The sequence below is a fragment of the Gymnogyps californianus genome, chromosome 1 (genome assembly GCF_018139145.2).
Source record: "Gymnogyps californianus isolate 813 chromosome 1, ASM1813914v2, whole genome shotgun sequence".
In the NCBI taxonomy this organism is placed as follows: Eukaryota; Metazoa; Chordata; class Aves; order Accipitriformes; family Cathartidae; genus Gymnogyps; species Gymnogyps californianus.
The window spans coordinates 135,097,984-135,123,627 of NC_059471.1; the positions used below are offsets into that span (position 1 = coordinate 135,097,984).

The 25,644-nt window shown below is 41.4% G+C and overlaps 1 protein-coding gene across 1 annotated transcript; it reads right to left on the reverse strand.

Annotated features, from left to right (window-relative positions):
* Window positions 1–6,326: 6,326 nt before the first annotated feature.
* STYK1 (serine/threonine/tyrosine kinase 1) lies at window positions 6,327–21,454 on the reverse strand. Its single transcript, XM_050906500.1, has 10 exons — window positions 21,126–21,454; window positions 13,203–13,307; window positions 12,150–12,293; window positions 10,949–11,197; window positions 10,444–10,625; window positions 8,655–8,738; window positions 8,190–8,398; window positions 7,912–7,952; window positions 7,534–7,630; window positions 6,327–6,839 (listed from the first exon to the last, which is right to left on the reverse strand). Exons 2-10 carry the CDS (start codon window positions 13,267–13,269, stop codon window positions 6,635–6,637), a joined length of 1,278 nt encoding a protein of 425 aa, XP_050762457.1. The 5' UTR covers window positions 13,270–13,307; window positions 21,126–21,454; the 3' UTR covers window positions 6,327–6,634.
* Between the last annotated feature and the right edge of the window lie 4,190 nt (window positions 21,455–25,644).

Here is a 25,644-nt window from a genome sequence, read left to right on the forward strand (position 1 = left end):
ATACAACTGACTGCAGCAACTACAGGGAAACGAGGGCAAACACTGCAGCCTGTGGGACAGGGCTGAGTTTTGTCACATTGCTGCCTGTTTCTTGTGCCAGAAACCACGCCGGCATCCTTTATGAACCTGTGTGAAGTAGAGGCACCCGTAACCCTGTAACAAGGATTTTTTTGACACCCGTTTGGTCTGACATCTGAGAAACTTCCCCTGCCATAGTGAGAGCGACTGCTGCAGTGAAGCATGACTGATCCTTGTTATTAGGATGCCACCTCAGAGCAGCTCTGATAGCAAAGGCTGCTCCAGCAAAGACAAATAAAGAGCAAAATATGCAGGGTGGTGGCAGCAGGGGAAAGTAAAGAAGATCTAAAGTACTGGTGAAAAATTGGAAATAAGCTTGCAAGGTGAATGAGCTTGTAACTTCTGAGCTACGGCTGTAATATGCTTTGTGTGAAGCTGTGCTGACATGGAAACAGAAGAGCAACACCTCTAATGTAAAACACAAAGCTACAGAAATAAAATGCCTCTTGCAGAAGTGGATGACAGTGGGGGCTGTTGAAAAACAGGGCAAGAAGAAAACCCCAGGCCACCTCCTCCTTTGTCATAGGTAGAAAGACCCGTTAAAGCATTCTATAAATATGAGACTAACTAATGTGAAAAAATTAGCACTTTTATGTGTCTTGGAGAGTTGGGGGGCAGGAATATGTTTGTTAATTATTGCTATTTCTTGATGGTGCAGTACCTGCTGTAAATAAAACCACAAGCTGTAGGAGGTAGCATAAAAAAATGCACTCTCACATCCTCATGAATAAACCACAACCCTCATCAAAAAGCAATTCTGTGACCATAGAAGAGCAAGGAAGAGCACTGCAGTATCTCTCTTCTGTGTGTTTAAATGGGAATCCTTTGCTACATGCCCATTGTAGCAGGAAAAAGATTTATGGAGGCCTAGAGAGTTCAAAAAGACTCTTAAAAAGCTAATGGCTCATCTGTGGTTTCAGAAAATTCCAAGCATGGTGAAGCCAAACCGCACCATGAATATTTAGTATCTGTGCATCCTGTCTGTTGTCACTTTTTGGACCATAACCTTTTTTTTGTCTCTGCCTGCACTGAACAGAACTTCCCCATCCTTAGGAGAGCTGTTAGTGCTAATTCAGTCTCTCACTGAAAAGTTGATCAAATGGGTGAAGAAGGCAGGTAGCAGAGATAAAGCTTTATCTGTAATGAAAGACATGCTGCATCTACATTTGAGAAGGACAGTGAAACAACCCACTGTTTTCCAGTCTCCAATCCTGTATAAGCAGGTACATTGAATGCTTGTCAAATAAAGACTCAGATGCATACAATTTACATGCTGTGGTGCTAAACTGCTCCTTCCTTGTCCTGTCAGAAGCGAGGCCAGGCAAACTCACTCTCAAAGGAGCAGTAGAGTGAGGCAAGGCAGCTGTTGTTGACCCTAACACTCGCTGCCTCTCAGCAGACCTACTCTGCTCAGGCACAGGGTCTCACTGTCATGGCTTCAAATATACAGGAGGCAGCAATGCAACAGCTGTGTTGGTTCTCTGCATTTGTTCCAGATGGAGGAATTCTTCTCTTATGTTCTAAAAAGCTTCCAGACTTACACCCCAAGCCTAGGCCATCACCATGCAAAAAGTAAAAAGCTTGTTTCAAAGAAACAGTAAACTCATGCTTTTGGTGATGGCAAATTGTCAGATAGAAGTATTGCAAAATCAGAGAGGTGAAGTCCAGGTGCAAAGTCCATTCTGCCAGTTCTGCAGGAGTTGTGGCTCCTCTGCTTCACACTAAGTCAGCAGGGACTGACTGAATTATGCAGATGGCCCTGCCATCTTGGAGAAAATTTCAACATAGTAATCAAAAGTCAACATTTTTCATGGGAATAAGATATTCCAATTAAACAAATAAAACAAAGTCTGTCATTGAAAATCCACGCTTCTCCACAAAACAACTGTGAAAAATTTTCACCAAGCCCTCAGTGGATTCACTAAGGAGGAATTCATGCATGAGTCTACACTGATCCTAAAAATTTAGACCCGTGCATGAATGGAGGCTGCCATGTGGAAAAGATTTCTGTATAGACTACTTTAATTAGCACGAAGTGTAGCTGAACTAGGGTAACTCCACATGTATAATTCCTTTTATGCCACTATAAAACTTAATCTGATTTAGATTCGGTCACTTCCAAACCTATATAAGCTAACCTGGGGAAACGGCAGTCAAACCAGAATAAGAATGCTCACATTGAGAATCAAGCCACTTTATTGAAAGTAAATTAAATTTAGACCTTATCACATAGCAGGAAAATGTCTTTCTGTGGGCAAATTCATAAGCAGGGTCTTGGCGCAGATTTGCTCTCAGGGGAAACTAAAGCAGATCTTTTGTTAGAGGCTGTGAGGTGCTCAGCATCCTGAATTCCCACGGATTCCCTTGATCAGAGCTTCGATAACAGAAACAAAATATGAGGACTCGTGTAAACCAGAACATTGCTTTCTGTGATGTAACAAGATAGGGAGCTTTGAGAACAGTGATGCATTTGTCACATTTATCTCTCCATTTAACAAAGCTCCCTATGAACCACTGTGCATTATTCATCAGGTGTGCAGCAGCACCATGGATTCTGTTCACAGTTCTGAGATTGCATTACCTGTCTATATTTGAAACACACCCAGCTTTCACTGGCAAGACCTTTAGGAATATCCCATTCTTGGGTGGGAGGTTTGAACCAAGCAAATTTTTTTTAATTAATAGTTTATTCACCAAAAAAATACTATCAGCTGACTGGTAACTGTGAATTTGACCTAAATTTACCAGGTACCTTTGAACCTGTTTTCAAGTGAGGGAGAGAGAAGAGGATGTTATTATTTTAGCATTTTGAAGAGGTGTTTCAATTCTTCAAGCCAGATTTACACCAACAGTGGTTATGGACATTAAGGTGGCAATTAGCCAATACCATAAAAAAAGTCAGAAAGCTAACTGAGCACTCTTTAATGGAGTTTGCAATGTACCGGTATACAGTGGTGATATATGTGCTGTATGAACTAACATTACTTTTATTTCTGGATGGAAACATAGTTTCTTACAAAGACTAAGTGATATAGGAAAAACAACCATGCCATTCATGTTATTCTGCATTTAAAAGAGAAAACTTCTTAACATTGTCTTTGGAAGAAGACCAATAAATTTTGATGGAAACCAGAATCTAAGCTCCTTTTTACCGCTATATATGTTTAATATCTAAAGTGATGGTTGAAGACTTCCTTTAGGGTAAATATTGCCCTTTAGAGGAGCTATCGTTTAGCTTTTTCCACAACACCGATTTTCAGCCTTGCATCCTACATAGCTAACACACCTAATTTTGGCCTTATAGGATGCTGCAGGCCTGCAACTTGTTCTGAAATCATCAGGGATTCAACTACATGAAAGGCTGAAACCTAATGGATCTAACTGACTGCAATTAGCCTTTTGTGGGTCGCTATGCCCTTCGACTTCAAACACATACAAAGGTCATGCTAATTGGAGGGATACTGAGAGAACATTGAATCCACTCTTCACACAGAATACTAAACTATTCCTTTAATGTGCATTTATTCTTTTTTTTACAAGAATCTTTATTGCTTAAAGTGCCAAAATAATTAGAGAAAAAAAAATTTAAGGCACTGTCAAATTTAAGACACCACAAACAGTAGAAGTCAGATGAGAAAATTTGTTTCACAAGACTGACTCTGCTTCCTTTGAAATGAAGGAAAAATGTTCACTTCAAGTGCCTGATTTTTTACAAAGTTTGCATGTTCATTGAAATCAATGACCAAATATTTTCAGATAAGCTTTGTGCAGCTTATATTATAAAATATAAATATTGAATAAGCAAAAACGCCAGTTTTTTTGATTAAAAAGACATGTCCCTCTTCCAGGCAGACACTGAAGACATATAGGTGTATTTCCACTGGGACTTCAACCCCTCAGCTGTCCTAGGGCAAGTCTTAGCATAGGCACTACTAACTTTTCTGCAACAGCACTGGCACAGCCAGAGCCTACTCATAACCTGAATAGTCAAATCATGTGCACTCACATAAATCACCAGTGCAACAACCTTAGTCATTGAAATCTTTAGTGGAAACAAGTCTGGAACTCACATTAAAATGTATCCACTGATCAATGCATGGCATATAAATGGCTTACAAGAAAACTACATACATAGAATTTCTCACACTATTGTTTTAAGCTGAATCTTGAGTTCATATTCAGCAGCTCACTGGGCACAAGTTCGTATCCTTCATAAGATTGCCAAAGTTATCTCTGTTGTTTATATGTGAGACCTTGAAGTAGCTCTGTTATCATCACAGTATTCACAAAATGGTACATATTGTCACACTTGTCATAGGGTAGCTAAGAAGGTGATGTCCAACATCCAGATCATCACTGCAGAAGTCATATAGCAAAGGTGTCACCACAGAGATAAATACAGCCTACAGTATATTCTCACCATAATCACACAACAATGTCACTATTCATGCTTATTCTCATCATATGTTGTTTTTACTGTAGATCAACCTTTCCTATTTGGTGTACTCAACATTTCCATACTGTTTTCACAGTAGCTGTTATAACCATGGACAGATGTCCCCAAATAACCAAAACAATTAACCCAGCAATTAGCAACTCAAAAGAGAAGCGCATGAACACATGACCTGCTCTGCCTAAAGGAATGATTGGTTAAGGACCATCCCTGAGAAATTCAGGTCTGTAAGGACTTTTCTCTGAGACGACCATGGGATAATACAATTATCTTGGAGAAATTTTGTCTTGGAGTACTCACTTGACCCCACAGCTGCTACAGGGAAGGTACACTCTACATGAAGATGTATTACACTAATGAAACAACTTCTGCATCCACAGATATGCAGGGTTTTTTTTTTTTTTTTAAATACAGTGCCCATTCTCCCATGGGAAGCTAGAGTATAAAGAACTGGAGAAATCCCAGACATTTATTGAACACTTAAAAGGCAAGAACACAACTGTCTTGAATAGGTCCTTAGTGAATGGACAGGAAACTATCCATTTGTATTACCTACTCTGTACACTTTTTCCTACAGGGCTGTGCCCCATAGCGTATTCCCCAGGACATCTCCTCTTTTGAATACCCAACTGATGCAGTTTTCTGGGACAGAAAGGATGGGGGGAGATTTCCAGAAACCTCCTTGTGGTGGGTTGACCCTGGCTGGATGCCAGGTGCCCACCAAAGCTGCTCTGTCACTCCCCCTCCTCAGCTGGACAGAGGAGGAGAAAATATAATGAAAGGCTCATGGGTCGAGATAAGGACAGGGAGAGATCACTCACCAATTACCGTCACGGGCAAAACAGACTTGACTTGGGGAAATTAGTTTAATCTATTGCCAATCAAAATCAGAGTAGGATAATGAGAAATAAAAACAAATCTTGAAACACCTTCCCCCCCTGCCCCTTCTTCCCGGGCTCGGCTTCACTCCCAATTTTCTCTACCTCCTCCCCTCCAGCAGCATAGGGGGACGGGAATGGGGGTTACAGTCAGTTCATCACACATTCTCTCTGCCAATCCTTCCTTCTCAGGCGGAGGACTCCTCACACTCTTCCCCTGCTCCAACATGGGGTCCCTCCCACGGGAGACAGTCCTCCACAAACTTCTCCAACGTGAGTCCTTCCCACAGGCTGCAGTTCTTCACGAACTGCTCCAGCATGGGTCACTTCCACGGGGTGCAGTCCTTCAGGAACAGACTGCTCCGGCGTGGGTCCCCCATGGGGTTACAAGTCCTGCCAGCAAACCTGCTCCAGCGTGGGCTCCTCTCTCCATGGGTCCACAGGTCCTGCCAGGAGCCTGCTCCAGTGCGAGCTTCCCACGGGGTCACAGCCTCCTTTGGGCACATCCACCTGCTCCAGCGTGGGGTCCTCCAGGGGCTGCAGGTGAATATCTGCTCCACCATGGACCTCCATGGGCTGCAGGGGGACAGCCTGCCTCACCATGGTCTTCACCAGGGGCTGCAGGGGAATCTCTGCTCCGGTGCCTGGAGCACCTCCTCCCTCTCCTTCTTCACTGACCTTGGTATCTGCAGAGTTGTTTCTCTCACATATTCTCACTCCTCTCTTCTGGCTGCTGTTGTGCAGTATTTTTCACCCTTTCTTAAATATGTTATCACAGAGGTGCTACCAACATCATTGATGGGCTCAGCTTTGGCCAGTGGCAGGTCCATCTTGAGGCCAGCTGGCATTGGCTCTATCAGACATGGGGGAAGCTTCTGGCATCTTCTCACAGAAGCCACCCCTGTAGCCTCCCTGCTATCAAAACCTTGCCACGCAAACCCAATACACACCTTTAACTCAGGTTTCTCATTACATTTTCTACAGCTTCCTAAACCCACTTTGCTCCCAAATGACCACTGGCAGAATGATATCAACAACAGGTTGATTTAATAATAATAATGATAACAGTTTGTTGTTTCTGGCATGGAGGAGAGATCTGATATATATAACATGTTTGAAAAACAAAGGGATCCCTCCCAACATACACACCTCATTCTGAGCTTGCAAAGTGTCTAGAAAGGGCAAACTCAGAGACTTCTCCTTTACCAACATGTGAAAGGGTCCTTCAGAGTATAGTGTATTCCCTCACTAGACTGTGCACATCAACACCAGCAACATTAGCATAGAGTTCAGGCACCACTAACTCAGGCACCTGCAGTACTGCATGGTCATTGCTGGTCTTTATAGCCGTTTGTAGGGACCGGATTAGGCCTGCTGGAGAAGGCCGCTTAGTTGCATTCCACTGCCAGCAGGACTTCATGATGCCGTACCTGTAAGATGGAGAAGTAAGGAAGCACTGGGAATGAGAAGCATCAACACAAAGTTTTACTACAGTCAAGTCATCTCATATTTAAAATGTCTAGAGACCTCCTCTTTTTCTGCTTCATATAAAGTTCTTTCAATGACCCTTGGAAATTTGCAACGACACAATAATGTGTGGGGACAAAGGCATGCAGTTGTTCACCAGGATGTCACCTGTGAGTATGGGAAAAGGGAAAATGATTGTTTGATATTCCCTTTTGAAAAAGCATTATGGAAGAAAAAGGCTCTGAATATTACAAGAAATTATATCTTCACAAAAGGAAATATAATGCCTTAGATCTTCCCTGTGGATGCTTTGTTCATTTTAGGAAGAATCCTGCAACTTAGAGGAGAAAGATTACTCCAGAATAGTCCTGCACCTTGCAGGGAAGCAGCGGAGCAACAAATGCAAGGGCAGACAAGAAAACAGAAACAAGAGCAATTTTCAAAAGCAGGAAAGAAAGGTCTTGGCAATCAAGGTTTCATGCAGCAGAATCCAGTAAGGAGATGTGGCAGACGTGAGAACAAGTCTCCTCAGCTAACAGGTTACTGTTTTGTATAGTCTAGACTTAGAGATCTTCTGTAAGATCTAGTTTTGTATGTCTCACTTCGATTTAGCTCTGCAGATCCCAAGTTCAATTGTCCATAAAGCAAGTGGCTTACATGGCTTGCTGGCAGCTTGAGGGCTGCTTCATAATATTCTGTTTCTGCAGGTATGATAAGATGTCAGAAGGTGGCACCTCAGGATATGGTGGAGCACCTGGAAGGGCAAAAGGAATAACAGTAGAAAAACTATAAGGTAATGGTTGCAGATAGCAGCTTCTGTGTAATAATGCCTTCCTTCCCTACCAAAATCCATTTTTTTCCTACCACAATTCACACTGACAGAAAGTCTAAAAGGAATTGTCAAGACTTTGCAAGTTGGAAAAAACAGGATGCTTATTTAAATGGCCCAACTTTACATTCTAAAATTTGAGATTTTGGGTCTTGTTAATTTGCTGCTTCCTTACATATTTTTTTATTATCATTAAATCTTCTTACCTAATGTAATCATTTCATACAGTAGAATTCCAAAAGACCATCTGCAAGAAAACAAAGCAATGTTAAGTTTCCATTCTAGCTAGCTAGCTTAAATACATACAAACAACTAGGCATGACCTGCAGAAATGAGAAGAGAAGGTATGAGCTATAAAGTGGAGCATTATGCTGAGACTAGATATGCCTTACTGTGAACTTCAGGACATGAAATGATACATAAAGGAGTGAAAGAGATAAGCCTGACAGACAGATGAACTTCTAATCCAAAAATTAAACCATACATGTCTGCCTTGATGCTGGGGGGTTTCTTCAGGAGCCGCTCTGGTGCCTGCCACTTGACTGGCACAATCTGTGTGACTGAGTTGGCACCATATGTGTGAGTTTCATAGGCCAAACCCAAACCACAGAGCTTAGCAGTGAAGTTGTGATGAAGGAGGACATTCCTGGCAGCAATGTCACCATGGAACAAGTTCTTCTGTTCAAGGTAAGCCTGGAAAGTTGGAAAGAAAGAGACCATGATAATTTTAAAAGGAATTTTAATCGATATAAATTTTCACTTAGTTTATGCCTGCCTTCTATGCTGTGGAATAGAGGCGTATGCTCACAGAAATAATGCAAGCATATTTGGTTCAGTTTTAACAAAGCACGTCCTCAGTGCTTAGGCCAAGAAGACTTAGGCCACCATGCAGACTTGTGTTTGCAATCAAGCAAGAAGGAAAAAATGCAGCAAATGTGAGCAGACTTACCAGAGCTGCTGCAACCTGCTGTCCAGCTTCATATACTTGCCTCTCAGTGAGATCATAGGGGATACCATCCATTGTCATTACATCCTAGAGATAAAAGAGCAGACCATTGTTCAAACAAATGCCATAGCTGTAGGGTACTAGGGAATGTTTCCTTCTAATCTAATAAAATGAGTACTATCTAATCTTATGCTCCCCCAGCTAATTTCACAATTGGTCATAAACTGACTGAAATATAAGGGTACATGGACGGGTGATGTTGATGGATGGATGGATGGTGTTCTGGGTAAGACAAGTACACTAGAGACAACTGGTGAGTAAATTGAAGGGTGGAGAAGAGATTAATAGGTTAGACAGAAATGGGCAGAATGACAGTGGAGAATGACAATCCATACGGATGAATGAAAGATATATTATAAATTAGAATGATGAGTAGAAAAGCACATTTATAACATACAAATGGTTATCTGGTATGAGACTAACAGTCCATCTCTCTTACTACCCTGCCTGTAACAGTGACCCTAGTTGGATGCCCAGATGAGAGAAAGAGAATAAGGTAAACACACAATGCTTTTCCTGTGTCGTTTTCCAGCCCCCAACTATTTTCAATTTAAGGACTTCCGAGATGGTTATCATTTCAACATGTTCAGTAACCTTTGAAAGGTTATCTTCCATGAATGTATTCAGTCTTGTCTTGAACCCATGTAAAGTTTCAGTATCCACAGCAGTCAGTGGCAAGGAATTCCATTAGTCAACTCCCCACTTCATGAAGAACCACCTCCATTTGTTTGGTTTGAATATGGCACTTACTAGCTTTATTTGCTACCACCTCAACCTTCTGCTGAACAAGACAGTAAGCAATCTCTCTGTATTTAGTGTTCCAGATGTAGGAGAATGATGGATTTATATAGTGACATGGCAGAGTTTTGTTTCTATGCCTTTCTTAATAATGCCTAATATTTGATTTCTTTTTTGGCTTGAGTTAACATTTTCATCGGACTGTATATTTTCATACAATCAGACCCATGATTTTACTCCTCATCAGCAATGGGCAGATATGAGGCCATCGTTACATATGTGAAGCTAAGATTGCTTTTCTACATATGCATCATTTCATTTTTAACTATGCTGAATTTCATCTGTTCTTTTTATTGGCCAGTCTCTCAATCTTGGAAGATCCTGCAATTCCTCAGAGTCAGCCCTTGCCTTTACCAGCTGGAATCATCGGCAACCATCATCACCTCGCTGTCACCCCACTTTCTAGGTTATTGATACATGCAACGAACAGCACCAGGTCCTAGATGGGTGACCTCCCTCCAGTGCAAGTACCAACCTTTCGCTCTTATGCTCTGTTTCCTGTCTTTTAATCAATTAGTTATCATTCAATGACCTTCTCCCTGGTGTTGTAACTGCTCTGCTTTCTTAAAAGCATTTGGAGTGAGACATTATTTAAAACTTTTTAGAAATTCAGGTAGCTGTATCAACTCTCACTCTCATTCCAGTGCCTGCTATACCCTTCAAGGAACTCCAATAGTCTGCAAAGTAGGACTTAGCTTTACAAAAGTATGTCAACTTCTCCAAACTACATAATATCAATCGAGATATCCACTAAATCTATTCCAGTTTAGACTTGTGTAGAACTTCTTTGGGGGATGGAAATAGTTTAGACTGATATAGAGGGATACATGCAGAGATGAAAAGAATCATCTATGACTTATGGACTGTGACTTATGGATAGATATGTACCTAAGGAATTTAAGAAGATATTCTATCATCGCTTCTTTTGACTCACCTTCCGACATGTCCATAGAAATGTCAACAGGTCACCAAGAGACATATCTTCCATGATCATATAAAGTGGGAGCTGGTCTACACAGCATCCAACTAATTCAACCAGGTTCTCATGATGGCCAAGATTTTGATGGAATTTAATCCTTCCCAGGAAATCCTTTACTTCCTGGTGACTAGCCAGATCTGAAAGAACAAAAAAACCCAAAACCAAAACAAACAAACAAACAACAAAAAAACCCACCAAAAAAGCCCAACAACAACAAAAACCCCAAACCAAAAAGACCCAAATGGAGGCAGCAAAGAACAGGGTGAGTAGCTTAAAATCAACATAAACAGCAATCTTCTTTAGTCCTACCAAGACACTCCTATCAAAACACCACTCTGACTAGCTAACATGATACTGAACACAGATTCTTCTTGCCCAGTAATGACTGCAAATTTCTGCCCAGCATCATGTCTTTGATACAGAGATTTGTACCAAAGTGGATCCTGGCCATGTGCCTTACCTTGTAAGGCTTTCAGTACTACAGTCTTAGTCTTCCTGGGGTTCCCAGTTTCCAGTTGTGCTCTGTAGATGCTCCCATAGTGGCCATGTTTTATCAGCTGCAAGGTGCCTGGTAAGAGTTTCTCTCGTGATATCTCCAGTTCTTTCAGAGTCAAGGATGCAGCATTTAGCAGGCTCTCCACAGATGCCTCACTCAGCTGGATATAGTCGTTCTCTGTTGAGCTGGATTCCTGCTGATTCTTGTCATTCACTGACAAAAGCAAGTATACATGATGCATAAAAACAGACAGATGAACTCTTGTAGTAGGTGGCAATGCCCGTCCTATTCTCTTTAATTTTTACTCCATACTGTTTTGGAAATCAGGACAAAGTAAGGAACTGTTATTGTATCTTACTTATCCTGGCCCTTGAAGAGGAGAAGGAATTTACCTCCCACTCTATTTGATGAAAAGGCAGAATGAGTCTGGAGATCTCTACTATATTTAACTATGTAAACTTTCTAGATAAGATGCATTCGCACTTGATTCCCATGTGCTGAAGCAACGACCATTTTCTTTTATTACCAGCTACCAGTTGTTATGAAAGTGACATGCACAGGGTGTTCCCACAAAGGCCTTATCTTTGTTCTCAATTATTCCCCTTTATATAGGCTGAAGAGGCTTTTTCCTCTACAAAACCGAAATCAGTTCAGAACTGGATTTTCATTTCCACACAGCAACATATGTTTGCAGTACCAACAAACCTTTCCCTACCCCCTCACCTGTCCCTGTTCAATTTCCTGTTGTCTCCATAGGAAGTGGGAGACAGCAGCTGGAAATTAAATTTCTTAAATGACAGTATAGAAAATGAATTAACTAGGTGTGATCTACATCAAAACAACTGTCATTTGTAATTACCCCAGTGAAACTCTCCTTGCAGTAGCCTCTAGAAGGCTGTTACATAAACACACTTTGCAGCTCTCAAGTGATGTTACCACAGTATGTTAAACAGCCTATACGGTATGTTGCTACAGATTCCACTACTACTACTGCAAGTGGGGTAAATCAGGGTTCCCAGTTTTTCTAATGTTCACTGGATTGCTAAATACCACTCAGGCTCTTCATAAATGCTATTGCCTAACAGCTCAAGCAATGGGGAAATGGGATTGACTTCTGGCCACTGAAACCAACATTCTTTCCTCTGGTTGAAAAACATTTTTTTACCTTGGTGTCCAGATGATGATGATTGCTCCTGCTTTGCTCGCAAGCCTCGGCAGTGGAGCCAAAGGATCACAGTCAGCACAATGACAAAAAAACCCACCAGGAGAACTGGGACAACAATCACTTCAGTCTGATATTCACGTACAACTATCAGCAGAAAAAAGAAAATGGGAAACCAAGGAATAAGCAGCACTGCCTGATGGACATTGGTTCTGTATAACAAAGTAGTAATAACCCATTTCAGTAACTTTAAATCCCAAAAGCATGTGTATCTATCCTCTGCTCCTTGGAATAGCAACTGAACACTGTTAGTGCTGCCACCCTATTTTTCAAAGGTGCTGAGTATCTAAACTGCATGAAACCACTGGGACTCCCACTCTTAAGGTCACTTATTTAGATGCCTTAATAGAGAGGCTAGGAATTGTAGCCATGTATAAGTATCATCCACCAATGAAACAGAACCAGCCCTGGCAGAGGGATAGCACGGAGATGGGAAGGGCTGGATATTGCTATGCCATCACAAATACACGTGCAATTACCGCTTCAGTGACTTCCATTAAAATTATAGGGAGCATTTTAAAGAAAACAGGGTGTGGTCACCTGGTTTGGAATTTGACCAGAAGACATTGCAATTAACAAGGATGTTGCAGGCAACTAACTCTCTTATGTCCCCAGATTTGGAGGTGGTGCTATTTTTGCATAGGCCAAGACCACATTTCAGTTCCCAAAGACGACAGAAAGTCACAAAATCAAAATCTCAGAAGACTGGTCCCTAAGGAAGCTGCAGGGAATCTTTAATGACTATACTATGTCTCATTCAAAGCAGAAATACTCTAAAATGGCTAAAATTATGTGAGATGAATTCCACTACAAAGGCTGCATCCCCTTAAAAGTTTCTCCCCTGAGACACAATGCAGGGAAAGCTCGGTCAAATCCTTCTATGTGGGTTGGGATGCAGGTGGAGGAGAGGAAAGGGCTTGGCCCACTTTTTAGTAAAGCTGGACTTTCTGCTCAGCATGTGAAAGCTTATTACTTAAAGGAATCTGTGAATCTTACCACATAGCTTGTCATTGCTGTTGCATTCCAGTAGCATGCGTGTGAATCTTTTTACATCCCCTGCCATGTTCAATTACAAGCAAGTGGGTCTCCAACCTCTGTCTTCTGCACAGACATGAAGAATATTAATGAAATTTATTAGGAGAAAGGATGATTTATGAAGTCACAAGTGAGCTGAATATGGAGCTTTCTACTCCTTATGATCAGTGGTTGTGTGAAGGAGCAGCACTGGGACTTTGAGGCTTAGAGAATGATACAGGACATCTACTATCAAATCCTATGAATGGTAGACTGCGTGACCAGAGAGAATTTAAGATTAAGCTTGCTCTACAGTGCTTCACAAGCAGCCAGGTACCCCTAGGCCTAAAGGCTGGCATATGCACAAAAATTCATAGTAATGAACTTAATTATATTTAAAGAATAGCTACTACAGCTAACACACTTCTTAGATGCAAGAATGGCTCAGCGTTTTATCTTCACAACAAATGAACAGATCAACAGCATCCATACAAAATGTCTGTCATTCTTGACTACAGCCCCTGCCACAACTCGTACTATTGCTCCACAAAGACAAGGAGAAAAAAAGTCTTGTCATTAGGGCTCTCTGGTACCGACTCCTTAACACTGCCAGGTCTGTAACTAATCTGAAGCACAACATCTGGAACTCTTCTGCATTTGTAGTTGAAAATCCAGAGCCTGTGCAAGCGTGCACCTTTCCAGCTGCAATTTCAGCTACCACTAATCCCTTAGCATGTGCAATCACACACCTACAAAATCTTCTGATTGTGTAAGTGCGTTTGCCATGTACAACCCCCTTCAGACAGGGCTAGATTCACCAGTGTATGCCAGTATCTTTGAGTTGCGCCAGGACTGCAGATCAGCTGCAGGCCTCCCAAAGCACATCCCTGATTGTAGAATTTCAGCTGTTCTGCATTACAGGGGGAGATTGCCCCTGTAGAAATTTGTATTTCAGTTCAAATTGGTGTATGTGTTTTTGTTTGTTCTCTGGAGAACACATAAGAGTTTTAGAAGATGCCCCACTACTACACTAAGTATACTATCTTTACCGAGGACTGAAATAATGAGATAGGAATAGGCTCTGCGGTGCTGCGTTGATTTATATCAGCAGAGGACCTGGACTACTATTTCTAAGTTGCAAAAATCAATGTAGTGAATAGTGATGACTGATGGAAAGGCAAGGCATGTACATTTAGCCACTGTTTCTTAAAAACATTGCCAAAAAGTTAAGTCTTAACAGCTTCACAAACAGTATCACCTAGAACGTTTTACAGGCATTGGGACTTCTATCCTGTAAGTACTTTATTTTCAGCTAGGAGTTCAAGGCAATTAACCTCAATGGCAAATGTTAATAATAATATATGGCATTCTTACTGATATTAATATGGTTTTATGGAAGTTGGTGATGGATGAAACATTAAACAGAGTTTGTTCTCATGCTTAAATTAATGGGTGAAATTATGCTTTACCAGTTGCACAACAGAGGCAGCACAAAGAGGAAAATGGAATATATCTGCACTTTAAGGTATCACAAAAAGTCTGTTTCATTTTTTATTTCCTTTGATTCTTAATATGCTAGCAAATTCACCTGGTTTCAGGGTGTGGCTACAACATGAATGCAGTCAAAGAAGCAATAATACAGCAATAACACCAAGCTTTTCAGGTACACTCTGAAAGCAAGCACAGTAAGTCAAGCTACCTTGGCTATAACACATACACACACTTACACACAAATACACAGGTATGACCATAAGAGGAACAGTCCTAGCTTCTTTCACTCTCAGGTACACACAGATACGAAAGACACATAGGAACAGACATGACGGCATCACAGGAAAATAGACTTTAGGACTATTAGCCAGCAATCATGTTGTATAATTGGAGTCATAAACAGTCCAAGCTCCATCTTAACACTAGCTAATGGCTTTGCTTTGTACAGATGCTCACTAGAAATGCACACTTACATTTAAACGATGTGCATGCACAGGCACATGCAAGCACACGCATACCAACTTGTACTTACACAGAAACATGCTCATACAGTTGCAAAGATCCATGGAAAAAAGCTTTGATGCAGCAACCATGTCTACACTGGTCCCCTGTCTGTAAAAAAGATTCCTACCTACTCCCTTACGCACCTCCCATCAGTGATGCCAGTGGGTGGCACCCATGCTTTCTAACCATACTCAGGGCAGAACTATGGGATCCAGAAATAAAAACACTGGCAGCCATTGGCACTTTATTTGCACTGGCACTCCCATTTGTTGCTGTTGCTTATGGAGCCGCGTAGGTGTTACCACTGGAAAAGTTTGATTAGACAAGTCCATTTGCACTCTATGCATCTATCCTCTTGCAAAATTCAGGAAGCAGGAAAAGAAGTCACACTTAATAAGATAAATCTGAAGTGCCTTTCAGCGCTGCTTTCCAGGCCGAGACCAAACGAATTCTCATACTTATCTCTTTCTGCAGCTTACTTGTCTAACAGTGACATTATTGCAGTTCCTACATTTCCATCCTCACAACAAGAGTCGTAACTCAGAAATCTACAGATCTCACGTTATACATTTAATAAATATTTTTTGCAGTGTACCAGTAGGGGATACATGGAGGTTATGTGGAACTAACATCTTCAATGTACAGGTGCAGACTCACCACATAGCAGAAAGAATATTGGCAGTGCTCAACTACTTATTTTATTATATGAAGACAGTATTCCAGTACCAAGCCAGGATAAGGGGGACAAAAATACCTTAAGAGGTTCAAAACCTGTACCTCGCTGGCATTCTGATTTTCCTTGTCTGTGTGTTATGTTGTACCAAGACCAGTGCTGTCAAGATCATAAGCACAGGAGAATATATCCTGTATTACTTCAATTTAGAATTTGCATTGGACAATTTGTGCAATTGCAAGTAAATGTCAGCTTAGTTATTCCTCTGGTTTTTTTATTACTCTTTTACATACACTGAAATCCACTCACTGGAATTCATTTCTCTTTATTGTTTACTTCCAAAAACATATTTGCTTCAACAGTCAGCTCTCCTTCCCTGGGCCTATCTAATCATTCAGATTATTCTGATTTCCTCATCCTTCAGTTGAAACTCATTATTTTTGTTGTTTACACAAAACCTGGAACTTTCTTTTTTCTCTTGGACATGCATCTTTTTTCATCAGGTCCTCTATTGTGCAGCACATCAATGTGACTTAACACCTTATTTAAGAAAACTAGTTGGCAGCGCAATACAAAAATCAAACCCGATAGGTAATGAGCAGAGTACTAGGCCACTCTTCCTTCAGAACGCCAAGGCTCAAGGTAAGGGTGGTATGTTCCCGCTCAGTTTCAGACTCCAAAGCCTTCCTGAAAGACAACTTCCCTTTGATAACAGTGACCAGAAAGCAAATGAGCTTTTCTAGAACAAAGCTTCTCAAAACAAGGGACTGAATGGGAGCAACAAGGGGCTGTGAAGGTCTCTGTAAATGAGTTTTGAAAAGGTACTTGTTCCCCTGACTAGAGCTCAGAAGGAGGGAACAGGGTTTCCACTAAACAGATTTGGAAAGATGTAGGAGCTTTTGCTGTGGCAGGGGGAAATGAATATGAATCACTGCAGATACAGTGGCCTAGAGGGCAATGCTCAATGTATTATTAACAATGTTCAGATCCAAGCAGATTGCAACAACGATGGCAGCCAAGCCTTTCTTTGGCTAACACCTGAATCCAAAGCTCCATGTCCAAGCTAAATATACAACGAAGACCATGGTATCTAGAAATAGCAGAAGCGGCTGCCCTTAGACAATGAGAGATACAAGGCAAAACCTTAGCAGAAGCTAACCTACACTCAACAGCATTTGCAAACTGGTACTAGCGGACTACTTGGTGAACTGCACATGGCGCAGCAGTTTCACAGCCTGGTGACAGTGCCAGGTTAATTAGCCCCCATATCTGCCCTACACTGACACTTACAGCTCCTCTGTGCCTGTTTGCCAACAGGATGAACACTGGGGAAAAAGGTGATGTTTTGTTTTCAGCCATGTTTGTTTGCCAAGCTGTTCTGCTGCCCCGGCAATTCAGACAAAGCACAGAGGGCAGCACAGGGACAGGAACAAGCAGCTAAAAGACGGCAGTTGTGGGGGCTGCTTAAACCAGTTCAGGAAGCCCCAATACCTAATGTGAATATGGTTTTGTGAATGCAGCTGAGCTGAATTAAGTGCTCAACAATGCCAAAAGAAGGGAGTACCTCTTCTCTCTGCTCTCTTCCCACTCCTTGTTTTGCTCCCAGCTGTGCAATTGATCACATGGTAAACTGATTCAAACCACTAACCTAGCAGGAAGAATTCACTGTTCTTTTGCCGTGGTAATTTCCTGCCATTTTAGTGAGTGGTATTAGTTCACCAAACAATTCAACAAGTGCCAACACAGGCCCGAGGAAGTGGCAGGAGCACACATCCAGAAGCAGGATCAGGGAAAATGGATCTCCTGCACCCAGGGTGGTGAACGGCTAATTCGTCTAAAGCTGTATTGTGAAACCATTCACCGTGTTAGCACAGAGCCACAGGCACTGTGTGCCAGCATAAGCCCTACTGTGATTTTTCCAGTCCCCTCTCATTCATTCCCACATGTATACTGTCCCCTTAGCACTAGCACAAGCATTCACATGGCCATGTGGTAAACTGGATCAGGAAGGTGACCTGCCCTAAAATAATCAATCCTCTCTTGCATTTTATGGACTTACATCTCTCATCAGGCTCAATTTATGCTATTTAAAGTGCCAGGACATAAGAGTCGAGAAGCCTGAGTGACAAACATTGTGATGAAGACTGAAAAGAAAGAGAAATATAGTCTTACGTGTCCACAGAATATATGGGAACAGACGGCTTGAGAACTGCACGCACAGAAACTGCCTGCTGCTTGCTCCTGCCATGTTCAGGAAAATAAGATGTTGTACATATTCATGGTAAATACACAGTTTTGCCAGTGAGTATGTCTGACTTGGGAACTAACATCAGTTCCCATCATCAGTGCAAATGTGTAAATCCTTGAGTACTGATTATCTATTCTGTCTAAAGAAACTGCTGATTAAATTAATTAAATATGATAAAGGCTAAGATTAATTTGGATCTTCATTAGACCTTTTAAACTGTGCTATGAGCTGATACGGAATTAATGTAGTTATTTCTCCAGACTTCCTGGCCTGCATTAACTGCACACCACTTTATTATAAAAATATTCTTACAGGTTTTTTCGTGCACTGAGGACCAACTGTAATATGACTACAGGCATGTAAAGAACAGCTGAGTAATTACTCACTTCAGTCCAACATACTGCCTGACTGATAAAATACAAAATAAATCCTTTAACCATGACACCTTCTATTTAATTTCTTACAGTGGCAGAACCATACTCTCAAGCTTTTCCAGTCACCACTTCTGTACTGCTTTTATCATTTTCCTCCTCTTTTATATGATCTTTGAACATGGCCACCAGTCAAGGCTTAGGCAACTGTTATGCACAAGCACACTGCCCTGGCTGTGCAGCTGAAAGGGAGGGGAGCTACCAGGGAATTGCAGGAACCAAAATGGCAGGGAAACTATGATGTATGGGCTCAGGTCAGCTGAGCAGTTGTGGACATTGAATGTGAGAGAAGAGGGAGAAGAAAAGCACCATGGAAAAGCAAACAGCGAAACAGAGATTTCTTCCCCTGTAATGTCCACCATTTTACTAAAAGCAGCGTCCAAAACAAATAAAAAACAAGTCCCACAGGTTTCAAGCCTAACAACTTGATGCCATAAGAACATATTTCTGCAAAAAGCTATTTATTAGACTACATATCCTGTCTCTTCTGCCTTCAGAAGACCTTAGTGACTATTTCCAATACCCTGGCAGATCATGACATCTTTGCAAGGCTTCTCTGGCCCATCAAGTCATCTCACCTCTCACCATAAGGCACCTGTGGGTTACCAAGCAGCATCTCCAACTGTGTAGAATGGGCAATTCTGACTGGTCAACCCAGGTTATAACATATCAGAGCCACCTCACTTCTGTCCTGAACAAGGATTACTGATAATATCCTGTGGCTTGCTGTACTGGCTGTAATAATGTCTCAGCTATAAAGATTCGGTACTCTAACTCACTTTTGCAACAGCTGGTAGCTGTAACACCCTGTAAGAAAACAAAGCGTTTCAGAAAATCACGTACAGTGACTCAAGATTTTCTCTTGGTCCAAAATGAGAAGCAGTACCTGAACATCAAACCTAGGCTAGCTGCTACTGAAGCATATTAAAGGAGTGAAAGAAAATTAGGCTGACCACTTCTGAAGAGCTAGACCATGGAGAAAACAGCAAATAATGCTGCTATTCGAGCAGGTGAATTACTTAGGGCAAACTTGGCTCCTTTTCAAGGGAGCAGAAAAAATAGGCAAAGTCAGCAGCCGCTACTGCATTGAGAAATATGAGTCAGGAGGACTCTGCACTGCTGTGCTTTTATGCTAACAAGGTTAGTCCAAACTGGCACCATATCAGTGGAGATATGCAAGTTCTTATGGTGCTAAGTTTTGCTTAAACTCAGATCATCTCACAAAAATTAATTTATTTGTGCAGTGTGAGGAAGTCTGAGTACAGAAGTGTGAAACGGTACAGAAACTGGTGATTAAGACAAAAATATTTTTTTCTAATGCAGACATGGCCTACTACAGTTTCTAAAAAATTAACATATATCTTGATCACACTCTCCCTGAATTAAGGCCATGAAAAGTAATTCCTCACAGGTAATCTGCAAAATAAAAGTTAAAATAATAAAAAAAAAATGAGGAATACATTAACCTGAAGCCCTTAGTGAGCAGGCTGTTTGGAATATGAAAAGTCTAGAGGCCAAATTCTCAACAGCACACTCTTACCTATGACTTACTTTTGTGCAGTCAAAATTGCACACTACTTTTGAAAACGCCAGCCATTCTGTCTCTTTCTTACTGATTTCTGATTTTGGTGGTAACTACCAGTACTAAGCCTGCATCAAACCCTAGCACAAACTCGATACAGATATTCTGAAAAACTGTAACAGCAAAAGCTGTGACAGGACATAAGAAGAATGAAGGAGTTTTTCAGAGGACCGTGCATACATGTAGCTCTTGTTGTAAACAACATTGTGTGATGAAAATACTGCACGATATCACATTGCTGCATAATGGCTTAAGAAATGGAACATGAATCTGCTTTTATAAATGCACAGCCACAAGGAAACTGAGCTGAAGCTGCGTACACAACTTTAGCTTCACAATTTCCCAACTTTTGGATGTTTCTTGGTGCATTTAATATAGATTTTGTTTATAATTTAATCAGTAGCTCATGCGTGCGCGCACACACACACACAGATACATGCAAACAGGTAAACACATAGAAAAATCTAGATATCTGCACCGCTTTGGATTACAGTTAGCTTCCTTACAATCAAGGAACGGTGATGGAAGTTAAATGCTAAGTAGTTCTGAATCCAGCCCTAGGCATGTATTACTTAGCCAAACACTGAACATATTTATACACACATGCATAGCATCGCCCCGCATTGTTTCAGTGAACTGAGACTAATTTCATATGAAACATTCTTTTGTTATTTTCTTCTGGTTTAAAATGTGCCTAGAAGTTATTTCATTAAAATCAACCTGCATGTAGAGGACATATCTCTTTTTTTTTTTTTCTTAAACCCCAATGCCATTATGATCACAGAAATTTATTACTATAAGTAACTTCAATACAAGCAGTAAGTACATGCACAGATGTACATACATACGTACGCAGATGTATAGACTTTACGGTACAGCTATATCCTAGTTCAGGTCACATTTATGTTAATGAAAGTCTTTTTTAAAAGATAAATATTCATTACCTAATCTTCCAGCAGTGTTTTCTCTCACTTACCCAAATTACACCACTTCTCTTGCCCTGCGGTAGTCTTTTCCTGAAGCTTGCCTGCTGCCGGTTCCCAGTTTGTCTGAGGCCACTCCTGATAACGCTGATGGTTACCTTGTGTGGTTGTAATTCTTACGACTAAGTTCCTCCTCACTGATTTTCCTACCCCAGACCTGCCCAGCTTCAATTCCTTATTCCTCCAGGTCTTCTCAGCTGTCTCCCCAGGGAGATCGTGTGAGTGTACATCCAACAGGCAAGCTGACAGGTAGGCACGCACTTGTAAAACGGGTCTGCCTAGCTTCCACACACCAGCTGCTCACCCGCTGATGACAGAGACAGGCAAAGAAAAGAGTCCATGGGCGGGGACCTGGAGCGTAATTTGAAAGGCGGGCAAACACAGATCAAGAGGGATAGGCTAATGTAACAAACAGAAATCATACATTTCAGATTACAGGTTCACATTTAGAAAAAATGGGTTCTTGGAACAGAAAATCTGTACAAAACCCCTAAGACTCCAGACGCTGGAAAAGCTTTCTATCAGGAACACAATCTGCAAATGAAGAAAGAGAGTAAAGATTAATAATACCAAAACATGCTACAACAGACAGCAGCAACACAGGCTTTTTTCACATTCTGCCTTGCTCATTCGTATCCCTCCTGCTCAGGCTGTCCATGCATTCTGCCAGCATTTTCCAGCCCTGCCATCAGCTCTCCGCTGCCCTTTCCTCCCACCAGTCCAGCCCGATATCACACAGCCCTGGCAACGACCCTCACTTACAAAACGCCTTCAAAATCCATCCTGAGCTCCCCAACCAGACCAGATAATATTCTTGAACTTGCCCTGTGACCTTTTCCTGCTATGATGCTCTTGGGGTCATTGTTGCGCTCTGCTGGTGCCCTCAGTCCTCAGCAGCTGTGCGGCGTAATCTTCATGGCACCTCAGTTCCTCAGCATTTTAGTTCTGGGGACTTTCTTCACACCCAACCCATGTATGCAAGTCCCAGCTGTTGGCCTGCCTTCCCCTATCACTGAAAAATCTTGTGTTAAGAGTTTCAGATTCCTGACTCCTGGTTATATGAGTCTGTACAAGTTGTTTGCTTAACTTCATACAAGTGAGAGGCAGTTGTATAACAAGAGGAAACAACATGAGACCTATCGTTGAGAGACAAAGTTCATTTCACAGTCAACAACACGATGCAGGTGGCTTTGGGAAGATGTAGAAGATGATATGATCTCTACCAACTGTTTCAGCAAAACTTACCTACTATTAACACTTTGGTGCTGCATATATTATTTTGTTGTGGGAAGATTTTAGTTGCAGTAGAGGCTGAGCTATAAGGTAGATACTGAAACACAGTAGTTAATTTATCCATAAAAGAGACTGCATATCAATATATTTGTACACCAGTACATCCCAAGCTTCTCTCTGGGATTATTCTTCCACCTGGCATTTACTGTCCATATGTGCAAAGTGGTGAAAACCAGGAGTGGTTTTCTTCATTGCTTGATCTCTCTACAGAGACTAGCACAAGTGGGCAAAACAGTATTAGTGAAATAGCTCTGTGATGTGGACTTTCATCCCCTGAGAAACCAGGAGAGACTGAAAATTTTCTTGAGTTAGAAAGATCATGACAGCTGCAGAGTGTAGTCTCAGACTCTGGTTTCAGCTTTCCTCTTATTCTGGTACTAACTTGCATTGACTCTCAGCAGTATTTTCTCCATGAAGGAGCAGAGGATCTGTCCTATACCCCATTCCCCGTTAAAAAGTGCCTAAAATGCAAAGGACTGTTCCTCATTTAAATGAGTTCTTTACTGAAATGTGTTACTTTCCACAGGCACCTTCCCCAAGGGCAGCTTGGTGAACCTATTCAGATTCCTGCTTAAAAATACGATAATTGACAATCTTCCTCCTTTTGCTCCTTCTTTCACAGTTTCTACAGCCCCCAACTGTAGAAGAAAGAGTAGGAAAGGCAAAGGGTTAATATTCAAGGTATGTATATGCAAAAGCAGCAACTGCTGCTGCTTTTAGTTTCCCCAGTCAATCTCTCTGCTGTGCTCCCAGTCTGACTGGTTGGAGAAGATATTTTAATGGTTCAGAGTTCAGGCCTCAGACTATATAAGCTTCCTTACTGATCCACAAGCCCCTCCCTCTGTTTAGTTAAGCGACAGCATTCATTTATTATCAGGTTTTGTCCTGTGAAAAAGACACTTCTCCTGCTGTAAGTCTTGTATTGTGTGCACATCCACAAAGAAAACACTGCCTGTTTAAATGCCTCTGTCCTTCTCTCTGTTTTTTCCTTAAGCAAGTCTGATTAGGCACACTGAAAGGCAGTAGACTGGCAGTCTTACTAACAAAAACATCCTCTTTATCTGCAAGACAGCTATAGCACACCTAGCAACTATCCAAACCACACAGCAGCTGCTCAGTGGCCTCAAGATCTGTTTCTGGGACTAAGCAGCAATTCAACCACAAACCATTCAGTCTTTGTCCTATGTGCTGAGACTGTTAACAAGGGTCCTAATTTTGCAGTTCAACTTCTAGAAGGTAAGCATACTCCAAGTAACTGCTGCTGGACCAGAAAAAGCAAGCTTCAGGTGAAAGGATCCCCTTTTTAAATGTCTTTGCGGTATTCACTTTTTCTGCAGTAATTTAGAGGCGGTAAGGTCCCTGACTTACTTTTACATCCTAATGTAAGATTTAAAACTGTGGCTTATAGCTGATAGACTGTGACTGATCTTTTGGTCAGCCTAAGCTCACAGAGGTTGAAAGGCTCAGTACCAGTTCTTTTGTTTCTGCAAACCAGCCATTCATCCTCAAATGGGGTAAGAATCAGAACAGATGATCTAGAAGTGAAATAAAAATTCCCGTCATTATCCCAAGTCTCTGTTCTGCCTCATGAGCTTTGCCTCTCAAGATGGCAGGTCTTCTGACTTGAGAACAATTCATTTGCCTATTTAATATTTAGATTTTTCTTGAAAATGGTAGTTCTAGTGTGATTTTCAGTTCATCCCTGCAGTTTTTGTTATTTAAAATTTCCAAAGGAACAAAGGCTAGGAGGGGGTAGCATTATATGAAGAAATAAAGAAAAAAAAGAGCTTCTCCTTATAAAAATGAAATGACTGAAGGATTATGCATCAATTTTCTTCAGCCAGTTGAAGGTGCAGTAACTTGCCAGCACTTCCTCTATTCAGGGTTAGGCACATCTAATAATAGTCTTTTTCCCCCACTTCCCTGCCAAATTAGACCCTATCATTCCCAACTCTTTTCTTAAATCTAAATGGAAATTTCATTTGCACAGTTTCATGCAGTCACTGGTCTGGTCAGCCCTCTCTTCTTAAACCAGATGCTCAGGAAAGATCCTGAAGGTTGGTTAGATGCTGTAAGTAGGCTACAGTACAGATGTAAGTAGGCTACAGTACAGTTTTCCCCTTTGGTTTCTTTGGCAGATTTTCCAGGCCTAGAAGCTGGGATTCATTCGACACAGCTGAAAAACTAAGTTAAGGTCATAGCTGCCCTAGGTGTTCTGTATAGTAAATACAAGGTCATAAGAACTTCTGTAAAGCAATTCAAGTACTAAAATCCTCTCTCCCTACACTGACGTCACAGATACAAAGGGTAACCTAGCTCCTGATTTACATGTCTTGCTCAAATGTCAGATGTTAAATACCATACATTTGGGCTAAAGTCCATTGTCTTCCCCTTCTTCAAAGAAATAACTTCCTTGAACATGACCTCTTTGGGCTCCCAAAATCAGTACTTATCTGCAGCGTAACTCAGTAGCTTGGCCACAGCCTCTCCCAGAACTCCCGGGCTGACAGATGAACTGTTAGACTGTAAGTTAGGTGCAGCACGTATCACATGCATTCAGTTCCACTCTGTCTAGTTCCTAAGTGCTTTTGTCCTGAGCAACCAACATCCTAAGCACAATATGTATGCATTCCTCTGTTACTTTTACCTTTTCTCTTTCAGTTTCTTATGTCCTTTTTGTTAAGTATATAAATTTTCCTTTTGAGTTCCTGTTCTTTTCCACCATATTTTTACACTGTTCACATTTTCCAGTGAGAACCCAACAGCTCCTCTTGGCAAAACCTAGAAGTTGGTGAACATGTTGGAGATATGCAAGAAACAAAAACAAAGGATGCTACTTAGTTAACGAGGTGTGACCTTGAGAAGAGAAATACGATGACACCATAAGTCAGTGGGTAAAGAAATACCAAGATAAGCACAGGGGCAATCAAAGAGCTACTTGAACTTTGAGCGAACTATCCTAATTAACATACTAGAAAACCCACCCTTAGGTAGGGAGAGCCCCCTACCAACAGAAGCCCCTTCCTCACAGAACATGCGCGGTAAAAAAGGAGGATGCTGCGACTTTAAGTGGAGATGAGGCTTGCGAGAACCAATAGGAACGAGGGTAACTAAGCGAAACTGTAAAAATACTGATAACTGTTGCTCGAAATGTATAAAATGCTTTACCGTGTGTTAACCAGGTGTGCTAGCTTTGTGGAGTTACCACCTAGCACCCAT

Coding starts and splice junctions, on each gene's coding strand:
- STYK1 (XM_050906500.1), bottom strand. CDS start 13,269: ATGGCAGGGGATGTAAAAAGATTCACACGCATGCTACTGGAATGCAAC. Junction 8,399..8,654: donor AGCAGGTTGCAGCAGCTCTG/GTAAGTCTGCTC, acceptor CCAACTTTCCAG/GCTTACCTTGAACAGAAGAA. Junction 7,953..8,189: donor CCCAGCATCAAGGCAGACAT/GTATGGTTTAAT, acceptor GTTTTCTTGCAG/ATGGTCTTTTGGAATTCTAC.